Source organism: Sesamum indicum, linkage group LG3 (genome assembly GCF_000512975.1).
Source record: "Sesamum indicum cultivar Zhongzhi No. 13 linkage group LG3, S_indicum_v1.0, whole genome shotgun sequence".
Classification (NCBI taxonomy): domain Eukaryota; kingdom Viridiplantae; phylum Streptophyta; class Magnoliopsida; order Lamiales; family Pedaliaceae; genus Sesamum; species Sesamum indicum.
This window is the reverse complement of record NC_026147.1, coordinates 24,211,691-24,222,576: the sequence shown is the minus strand read 5'-3', so window position 1 is coordinate 24,222,576 and position 10,886 is coordinate 24,211,691. Positions and strand designations below refer to the sequence as shown.

The 10,886-nt window shown below is 36.1% G+C and overlaps 2 protein-coding genes across 4 annotated transcripts in view; both read left to right on the top strand.

Moving 5' to 3' along the window:
• On the top strand, positions 454-3,580 carry LOC105159444. 2 transcript variants are annotated; one of them, XM_011076512.2, is made up of 6 exons: positions 454-860; positions 1,443-1,511; positions 1,706-1,810; positions 2,314-2,433; positions 2,876-2,965; positions 3,051-3,580. In XM_011076512.2, exons 1-6 carry the CDS (start codon positions 492-494, stop codon positions 3,165-3,167), a joined length of 870 nt encoding a protein of 289 aa, XP_011074814.1. In that variant the 5' UTR covers positions 454-491; the 3' UTR covers positions 3,168-3,580. The 2 variants fall into 2 exon arrangements, with proteins under 2 accessions (XP_011074814.1, XP_020548254.1); XM_020692595.1 differs by lacking the exon at positions 2,314-2,433.
• LOC105159443 (histone-lysine N-methyltransferase ASHH2) overlaps positions 5,166-10,886 on the top strand; it is a 15,410-nt gene continuing 9,689 nt past the window's right edge. The window contains exons 1-5 of one of the 2 annotated variants that reach the window (XM_011076511.2): positions 5,166-5,506; positions 6,999-8,931; positions 9,102-9,309; positions 10,139-10,296; positions 10,409-10,488. In XM_011076511.2, coding sequence (XP_011074813.1) covers positions 7,083-8,931; positions 9,102-9,309; positions 10,139-10,296; positions 10,409-10,488 — 2,295 coding nt within the window. In that variant the 5' untranslated portion in view covers positions 5,166-5,506; positions 6,999-7,082. The remainder of the gene's footprint in view (positions 5,507-6,998; positions 8,932-9,101; positions 9,310-10,138; positions 10,297-10,408; positions 10,489-10,886) is intronic. The other variant, XM_011076510.2, reaches the window with a different exon arrangement.

The following is a 10,886-nucleotide window of genomic DNA, read 5'->3' as shown; positions in this document are numbered from 1 at the left end:
AAAAATAATATTATATTATTTATTTAACATATAATATCTAATTACCAAATTAATTTAATATATTATCATTTTTCAACCATACTGACATAAATTTGGAAATATACCATTCAAATATATTTTTATTTCTCGCTTAAAATAAATGAAACGTTTCAATTCCATCAAAAAATGCTCAAAAGTAGAAATAAAAAAGAAAAAAAAGAAACAAAAACCAAACGGGGCGTCTGTATTTGAGGCCCAGTTGGCGCATGTCAATAATTTAGTAGGGTATCAATGTATTACTACAATCTGTCTGACATGGCGCGTTGTAAATGGTTGCCAAGTGGAGTCGCATCGTTAGTTGGTGTGTCGAATAGCAGCGTATCACAACCCAAATATCTAATCCTATTTCCTTCGCTCCCCAACTCAGTAAGCTCCGCTTCCACCTCGACCACCATGTACACCGTAACTCCCTAGTTTCTCTTCCAAAGCCCATCATTTGCGGGTCTTTGAAAATGACCCGGCCCATATCTTGCAGACCGGACTTCCGGGCATGGGCGGATGACGGAGACGCAGATGGAGGAGGCCCGGATGACTATGACATGGACGAAGATGAGGTGGAGGAGGTCGACAACAAGAAGGATTTCGATGTCGATTATGACACCGCCGCCGCTGTAGCCGTCGCCGCCGCCGGCCATGGCGGAGAAGATGACATTGCAATGGTGCATAGCAAGAGTTTCGTGTCCACTCAGGGTTGGGACTCCGAGAAAATAGTTGATTATCGCATAAATGAAGATGAATTTCATAAAATTTGTCTTTTGGATTGTGATTTTTTCATTCGGAAGCCTCCTGATCCCGACAATGACGTGTACGATTTTCGGGAGGTAGGGTTTTTCAGTGCTGTACGCTGTGCTATGTTAGCTGTACCTTGGGTAATAAAGCTTTCTGTGTTGAATGTGTAGGAAGTTAAGGACATGATGACACTTTTGGTATCGTGTGTTTTTGCATGGATTCTGATGTTATGCTGTACTGGTTTCTTGTGATGGCAGATAATGAAGCTTGCTTAAGTTTCATATACTCATCATATATGCTTGTTTATGATTTTATAGAGGTACCAGTTAGGAACAATATGCATTTACTTAATCCATTGTGTATTAATTTTTCTGCTTCCATGTTTGAATGTGTAGGTATAATTAAGTTGTAATTTTACACCTTAGTTTGGTTCAATTGCTTGTTAGATAAGGATTAAGGTAATTTATACTTGGCACAACGTAACTGATAAGCTGGTGCAATCTTTGTTGCTACCATAACTCGATTCTAATAGCTGAAGCGAACAACACAACTGATGTTTATGTTAATCAGTCTGAACAATCAGATTTTAATAATATTCTTGGATACCCCAAACAGATTTGTTATCTTATACGATTGTTCTGTTGATTAATCAGGTTTATATATTTGGTTTGTAGATGTATGTCACCCCTCCAGACACAGATATATATGCAATTCCAAAGGTTCTTGCACCCATGCCTCAAAAGGTATTCTTTCTGTTTCCAGTGATGTGATAATTTACTATCTTGATTGATAATCAAGCATTTTAAGTATAACGACTGCTGAATGACTAGGTTTTCCTAATGTAGTCAGGTGGGCATTCCACAAATGCATGCTGATTAAATTACTTGTTTGCTGTCACACATTTATTGAACTTTGTTTGCTTCTCTTGGAATGGCAGTATATTCGTTGTGCACAGAGTGATTATGGGTGCTACAATGTGACAGAGCCACCAATTGATGCGCCTCGAGACCCCATGTACAAGTCTGAAAGGGAAGTCTTGAAGGTCTGAGCAAAGCATCTAATATTTGGTATTATGTTGTTTAATTTTTTAAGTGTCATGATAGGAATAGATTAAATTTTTAATATCATTGCCATGCATATAGACCTGACTATTCCTGGTATTGTTTCTGCAATAATTTGTTGGCAAGGAAATCTGTGTGCACTTTCTAGATTTGATATTAGGATTGCTTGTGCGAATTGGGTTGTATGCATGTCCTTGCAGTCTGCAGTTACTATTCTGCAATAATATGTTAGACTTTTCAAAATTGTTGGCTGAACTTGCGCATCTCTGTGGTCTGTAGATTAAAATTTTGGAATTTTAGATCCTATAATTCTGCAAAGATGTCAGGCCCTTTAATGGTCATATCTGTTTCCTTTTCTATATATACTCTTATATGCACTTTTTGACAGCTTTCAATGACGTTATTGCAAATAGTTGGATGTGATGGTTCTTTTTGTCTGAATTGGTTTCCTTGAGAATTTAAAAACATGTTGCCCTTATGGCAGGTTTTCCTGACAAAACACTACAGGAACCGTCGATTGGGTGATCCAGAATTTGCTCTGGATTTTGAGGAGATCTATGTAATTGATTCAAAAACAAAATCAATCACAAGGGCGAAAGTTGTGGTAGGGGGAAATTTCTTTGAGTTATATGTCCTTTTCTGTTTTACAATTCTGAAAATCGTTAGGACAAGTACTTATGGACCTCTTAACTTCAGCTGCTTCTGCATTGTTGGTTTTTTTCTTCCTTTTTTGAATTGAAATGAATAAGTGATTGAAATCCATCAAAAATATCGAAAATGCTACTTCTCTCTTTGTTTAGTCTCTTTTTTCTTTTCCATTGAGCTCTCCTCAATTCTTCTTCTGTTGTTCACTCAGCTTCCTTTAGCATCTGATATGTATATTCTGACAGTAAATAATTTCCACTTTTCTATGATGCATTGCCTCCTTTTTACCCTATTTGTTTGTCGCTGTATATTACTTATAGGACAACAATGGCTTGTCATACGCTGCTAAGCTAATCGAGTGCATTCTACATCTTAACATCTGATTTATTTCCTTTCTGTAGGTGACAGTTCCTGGAGGAAGTGAGCGAGATAGAAAAAATGATTTGCTGATTGTTCGTGATAATGGGAATTCCTTTAAAATAATTCCCTCGGTACTTACTCCAAAACAACTTGTTATTTGTGCTTCATAGTGTCTATTTCCATTTAGCTGATTCATTGCTCTTTCCTATTCTGTAGGGCGAAAGAGATGATCCAACCACAGTAATAGAGAAGGAAGAGTGGAACAAAACTAGGCAAGATATGGAAAAGCACCTCAGAAAGCTTCGGGACTTTAGCGTCTCAAATTGGTTTTAACCACGCAGTGCTTGGGGATAGGAATAATTGCACGAGATGCTGAATGACAGATAAATGTCCTGCCTTCTGAATCAGTGTTTTTTGGTGCTTTAAGTGCAGTTTCTGTGCATTGTAGAGTATGTACTGATCGAAAATATTGGTAAATGTGTCTGATCTTATTGGTGTTCAACATATCTTCTTCAGTGCATTGTGCCAGCGACAACTGGGTTGAAACCACTCTTTATACCTGCTCAGGTCAAATAGGAAGATTAGAGGTGTTGAGATGGAGGAAAGTAAGGGCGGTAGTAATAGATATACAGCGAGGAGTTGTGTGACAAGGTGGTACTTGTTTCATCATATCGTTGTATTGAGTTTAGTATTGTTCTCAATGAATGCATTTTTTCCCAAGCCTTAGCGGGAGGGTTGCTTTGTAATTCGGCGCAGAGGTTTTCAGTACGTTTTCTTTTCTTTGATACAATCTAATAATTAATATTTCATACATAAATATATGGGGTATAATATAATAAATTTACAAACTTAAATAAGAATGTAAATTAAGTAGTTATTTATTCTTTCTAAAGTATAAAATGAAACCGTATGTCTTTTAAATATCCATGAATTAGTAAATAAATTAACTCGTCAAGAATTAAAGCTGGTGCAGCTATTTTCATAGAGAAATACGATAATGGTATTATAGTCAAAGGTAAACTGTAGCTAAAATGACCATCTTACCATTCAACCCATACTCTTTATTCATCACCTACCATTGATATAATAAATACCTCGACAAATTGAAAATAATGAGGCTTTTTTCATGAAATAATGTGTCGTATTCCAATGAGAATCTGCTTGAGATGACGTACACAGTATTTCATAATTTATGACAACATTTCATTTCATTACTATTATAAGAGCGGCACAGAAGTCGATAGCTTTAGAATTATGTAGGATATAATTAAAAATAGAGATAATAACAATATATATTCCTGATTTAGGATTTATTTATATAAATTATTCATATATTTTTAAAAAATTAAATATACATTCATAAAAAACATCTATAAATTCTGCTAAACAACTCATGCTTATTGAAAAATTACAATTTATACTCATAAAAATATGTCAACAATATTATATAGTGATAATTACACTCCCATCCTCTAAGATTTGGTGTAATTACATATAAATTCCCTATATCTTAAAAAATTACATCTAACATCCTTGAAGTTTCATTTCGTCTAATAAATACGTCAATTCATTATTCATAATTCACCAAATTTGATAATATTAACGAAAAAATTGAATGAAAATTGATATTTACCATCAATAAACTTATTACTGATTTATTGCATGTCAAATATTTTTTCAGAACTAAATTACCATTATAACAGGGAATGCATACATCATCACATGTATTAATGCATGAAAATGTATGAGGATAATTTGGTTATAAAAAATATTTATTTATCATATAACAAGTCAGTAATAAGTTAATCACACGTAAATATATATATTTTTAATTTTTTTTTATAAATATCAACAGTTTAGATTATTTTGGCTTATGGGGAAACTTATTTGTTATACAAAAGAAAATCTTTATGTGCGTTAGATATAATTTTCAAATCACAGAGGGTCCGAGTGTAATTAAACCAAATATCAGGGGAGGGGAATGTTATTATCCCTATTATATAAACTACTTATACTTTTTAGTTGTGATGGATAATTTATGTAATTACACAAAAAAAAAATTATGTAAACAAATTATAAATTAATAGTATAAATAATCTATAAAATACAGAATATTATGCTCTTTTTTTTTTTGCTGATTAAAAAACAGACAATAAATAATATGTTCAGCTCTGGTAGTGGCTGAATTTGTGTATAGTGATGAAAGAAATTCATTATTTTTCATTAAAAGAAAAAAGGAAAAGATAACAACTTCTTAAGCAAAAACGAAAAATGGAAAATAAAATAAAAATCAGCGACTTGTAAAATCCCGAAGTAACCCTCTACTTGCCACGCGTCACAGACCCAGAACCTTGCACCGAATGGTTGTACTTTATCCATCCAATGTTGTACCGGTACTGCGTGTGTGCGTCAACAGCAGGATAGATAAAAACTGGGATGTTTTGGTCGGAGATTCTTCTCCTCTCTCTCTCTCTCACTATTTTCTTTCTGCCCTTAACGACCGTTTGCTGATACCGCCAAGCAATTCCATTCTCTCACAAAAACACATAAACGCAGCGACGAATGTATACATACAGGCGTTGTATGCATATATATATATACGCGTTTGTTTGTTATTAATCGAATTAGTAATTCCCCCGTTGATATTCAACGCGTTTATTGATTTTCTGCAGGTACGATCCCTCTTTTCTCTACTGTGTGTGGATGATTTTTGTTTTTATGTGTCTTCGGGATTCGGCATTGGCGTTTCCAGCTATTAAATTAGGGTTTTGATTTTGCTTGCAGTTAGGGTTTTTGGTTTTTGTTTTTTGGGCTCTTTTTTTTTTTTTTTGGGATTTTGATATTTGTGTTTGTAATTAACTTCTACCTGCATCTTTTCACAGTTCTGTAATTTTTTATTTTTTTTTTCAATTTTCCTTCTCCTTTTGTTTTCCATCCGTACCCTCATGCATATACTCATTATGACAAACTATCTATATCTGTTTATCATCCAGTGTTTGTAGTTCCGTCTACGCCCTAGCACGTACTGTATAGGATTTTCCAAGGGGTTAGTTAATCTTGTTTCATTCTACGTATTGAAAGATTTTATACATAAATGTCTTATGATTCAGGGAGAATTTGGGAGAAGACTACGGTCAATTTCGTTGATTTTGTAAAAAACCGATGCTTTTGGTATTGTTTCCGGTCATTATACACAACAGAACAGTGGAAACAGAAAAAAAACAGAAAATACAACTTCACAGCACATGTTGCTTTGCTATTGGATAGCCCCTAACTAATTTGGAAACAATTTTACACTTGCTGCTCAGCTCGAGTAATGTCGTGTGTATGAATACCCCCAGATCCGCTGTAAACGTGTCCTCTCCTTATCGTAATGAGTTGGACACGTATTACCATAAGCTATACTCGTGATAAGATGCTTTTTAATTGCTGGGCTGGGTTTCTTAAAACTACATTCCACGCAATTAATCTGTTTCAGCTTTAAAGGGGTGTACAGTCTGATTTATTGATAAACAAATGTTCTTTTCCTTGTTTGGCGTTTTCTATGTTTTCCTGAGCCTTTTATCCTATCGTGATCGCATGCTCGTTTCTAATTTCCCCTTCCAATATTACCTATATGGAAATCTAAGTTGTACTATTGTGCTCTGAATATTTAATAGAGTAAAGTGGGGACGGTCAAAATTGTTTGTATAACTAATGCATAGTCTGTCCTCTTTCTATTTGTAGGTTTTGAACTCGTGCTAACTTTCTTAAAGTTCAGCTAACGTATCTTTGAAGGAACATATAATCTGATTTTCTTGATATCCAACTGCTGTTTTCCTTGTTTAGCTGTCCCAAGAAATGTTCTGCATGATTGCATGCTAGTTTTTCTTTCCCACTTCAGTATTAGCTTATTTGGAAGAAAATCGAAGTTGTGCTATGGGGCTTGGAAACGTTACTAAAGTAAATGGTATGTTAAACTTGTAATATGACTATTGCATAGTAGATGCTATTTGAAATGGTAAAATTACGTTATTTTACAGGTTTCTATGTATTGAAATGACAGATTTAGAGGGTCATAGCTTTTCAGATGCATTGTTTTTTACCATTGTGGAATTTTATTTATGCATTTGCATATCCATGAAGTTTATCATTTATTTGAGGTATATCTGTTGTAAATCTCAGGAAAAGTAGCGTTTCTATGGGTTGCCCGATTGCTGCAGCCGCAGTTTCTCTTCATATCTAGTGAATCTCAGTCAACTGGGTAATATGTTTGCTGAGACATCATCTGGTGAAAATGCTGGTGAAATCAAGGAAGAGTCGTTTGTGGTTGATCCTGATTTTGACATTGGAAAAATGTCTGTTTCCCCAGTACCTTATGAATCCCTTTGTCTGGAACCTGTTGAATCATCGTCAAAAATGGTGTTGTCAGATGTTTTAGATGCTGATGTTCTTCTTTCAGCTTTTGATTCCTTCAGCTTTGCAGATCTTCCCCAGCAGAGGAATGAGATAGCAAAAAACAGCATTGAAACTGATGCTGTTGGTTCCATTTGTGATGCTGATCCACCTGGACAGATAGCTGAAGAGGGAAAAGATACTTGTAAATTTGATTCTTCTGACTGTGATGGTATTACTGAACCATCTTCACATGAAAATTGTGGCACTGGGGTTGTGGATGAAATTGACAAAGCCCAGGAACCACATCATCCTCTAATTGTGTATACATCTTCACGGAGGAAGAGTGTTCGCAATACAATTACTAAATTGAATCAAAACAATGAGTCCCGAAAACCATCAAGAAATTGTAGGAGGATAACAAAAAAAAACTCAGCGTTAGATTTAAATTCCTTGCAGATTTCAAGAAGAAAAAGAAGTTTATTCTCCAAGCCGGCTCGATCTTCTGTTTGGGGATATCTGGGAAGTATCTTACCAGCTTTTGAAGAACACAATGGGCTTGACCTGAATTTAGATAAGAAAAAACTGAAAGGAGCAAGAGGTGGTCAAGGAAAGAGGAATGCTATCAGGGACCAGACAGGTCGAAAATCGGTCCGGAAAAGCTGCACTCCAACTGGTCACATATCTTTGAAGATTAAAATTGGCAATCAGAGCTGTGGGATGGTTAACTTTAATGCACCTGGGAACAGCAATCATGGTTTACCTGACACTTTGGAAAGCAAGTTTGGGGAAGAAGTGCCTGGAGGTATGGTATTGCCACATGAAAGAAACTTGGAGAAGATGGCATCTTCTGATACTTCCATTTTGGGATCACATATTGATGTCAACGGCATTGTTGAAAATTCATCTACTTCAGGTGATGTCCATCAAATTAGCAGCCAGGAGGAGGGAGATAATTTGGGACCTTCCACTGAAAACAGGTGTTCAGATCCAGGAACTTCACCTGATTCAGAAGTTATAAACTCTGTTTCTGATGCTCCACTTTTTGAAAAAGGCTTACAAAATATGCAAGATAGTCTAATTATGCCTATGGAAATGAGAAACGAGGAATGCTTCACAAGCACTGTTCCTGATGTTTCTTTTGGGAATGTTTCAAGTTTGAGTTTCCCAAGGATGAAATCTAAGAAAGGAAAGAAGAAAGATAAGCACGATCAATTAGGTGATTGCAGCCTGGAAAGCCAGCAAACTGGTGTAGAAACCAGAAGAAATGCTAAAGCACCCGCAGAACTCGGATCAGGACAGGAAGTGGTTGGTGTCTCTTATTGTCATGATGCTTCCATGAGTGCAACTGTAAAACCAAAGGGAGTTTCCAACGATACTTTATGCTGTTCAAGCATGGCTGATCCTGGAACTCCTTTTATTACAGCAAAAGGATGTGCTGGTGCTGAAATGAATCCTTCTCCAGGGCTTGTTGCTGCAATTGAGTCAGACTCACAGGCTGGTGATAAATTGATTCCTTTCAAGAATAGGCAAAAATTCCCTAAATCTTCTAAAGCAATGGGACGGCATGCTGGCCGGTGTGGTGTCTTGGATTTACCCAGGAAGAAAGACAAAACCTTCAGAAAGAAGGGGGATAAAAATAATTTAGTAGGTGAGCATCAAATTGCTGAGAAGGGTGGTGGTAGTGGCGCCCTTGGTGGAGCTGAAAGTCATCTGACAGAAGGTATTTGTTTAAGTTTGTACTGTGCACACGAGAAGAAACTTACAAACCCGTAGAAAACTATTCTCTTCATGTCTTGCTCTTGCCCCCAGTCCCTGTCTCATTCTCATATATTTTTCATGTAATATTGAAGACTGTAAATGAGCTGTCTCATATTACGATCGACTTTCTAGGAAATGAAGCATCATATGATCTTGGAGAAACTGGAGACCTGAGCAAGGATTTAAGTGGACCAGCAATCAGCTTCGAATTTCCATCTGGTGGGCAGAGGGATCAATATGTTCCACCAAGGAATGCATGGGTGCTTTGTGACGACTGCCAAAAATGGCGGAGGATACCAGCTACACTTGCAGATCAAATTGAAGAAACAAACTGTGGATGGTAATTAATCATTAATGCGCTTAGAATCTGGATACATGAAATCACCCCCAATAAGGACATGACCCTTACGAAGAGACGGCTGGCTGGGGTTTGGATGATATTAGACTAGACCTCGCCTCATGTTTTGCCAATTCAAATTTCCCATCAGAGATACTATTTGCAAAATCTGCATCTGTTTTATTGTAGGTTACCATGTTTGTTCCATAAATTTCTTGCCAAGATGGGTATGTTGGGTTGGTTGTGTGGGGTTAAGGTTACAATTTTCCCAAAGAAGTTCTTCTTTTGGAAAAAAATTTCTGACTGCAAGGATCTTTGGGCACCAGGTCAGCTGTATGTTCAATCTGATTTGCAGAGGGTAATTAACAAATTTAAGTTAATCACAGTCACAGGGATCTATAAGACTTTAATAGACCTCCTTAAGGTTTCAAGGAGTGATAACAAGAGATTTATATTTTCATTCATGCAAGAACTTTATCAATATTGTGCTTACTGAAAAGTGATTAAGATTTTTGCTCCAGATCATATGCCATTATGCCTGATACTTATTTTGCTAAACTTACCTATATTTTTTGGATAAGCTGATGCCAACACATATTGGGCAAGACTTGAGTGAGCTTAAGAATAGCTTACTGAATGATTTAAAAAATAGATCAAGTCAAGTATCTAGTAAGGTTTGGACTTTAAACTGCTGAGGCACTTGTAGTTTGTGAACTAACGCACTGGTTTAAAGCATTGTAGAGCTGTACTTTTGCTACTGGCTTTTGGGTGTTGATTCAATTCCTTCTGTTTTGAAGCATGGTTTATGAATTCTCTGTTTACAATTTTGAAGGACTTGCAAAGATAACATGGATAAAGACTTTGCTGACTGTTCTATTCCTCAAGAGAAGTCAAATTCAGAAATCAATGAAGAGCTGGAAATATCTGATGCTTCTTGTGAGGAAGATGCCTGTGATGCCTTGCTGAAGTCTAGTCCAGACCAATCAAAGGGTACTTGACTACCATATCACACAGCAGCTTTAACTGTCTGTCTTCGGATGCATTCTGAATAATATGCATCTTCCTTGCTTTGACTTTTGAGTTAATTTTGTATATTATGCAGTTGCTCAACAGTCATCTTGGTCACTTATTAAGTCAAACTTGTTTCTGCATCGAAGCCGCAAAAATCAGACCATTGATGAGGTAAATGCTTAGCTTGGTTATTTACATACCCGTACTTGCGCTTAATCTTAATCTTAATGTTAAGTTTGAAGATGTTGTGATGGTCCCCTGCTTAGTAACACCAATTGACATGGGTTTGTTCTTCTCGCCTCCTCTTTTGCCAAATACTAAGTACCGTTGACTTTTCTGTCACCTTGTTCCTTTTCGAACTTTCATATGGAATACATGAAATGTGCCATTATAGTATCTTTCAAATTCAAATTACGGCTGGATGCCTACTAAAAGCAATTTGACCAAGAAGATTTGTTTGAAATGTTACCGTCCAGATTTCATGTATTCTAAAAGCAGTATCTGCTAAAGCTTTCTGCATTAGATTCTAATATTGTTTGTTAAGGACTAGATGTTTCACTTTCCATTCC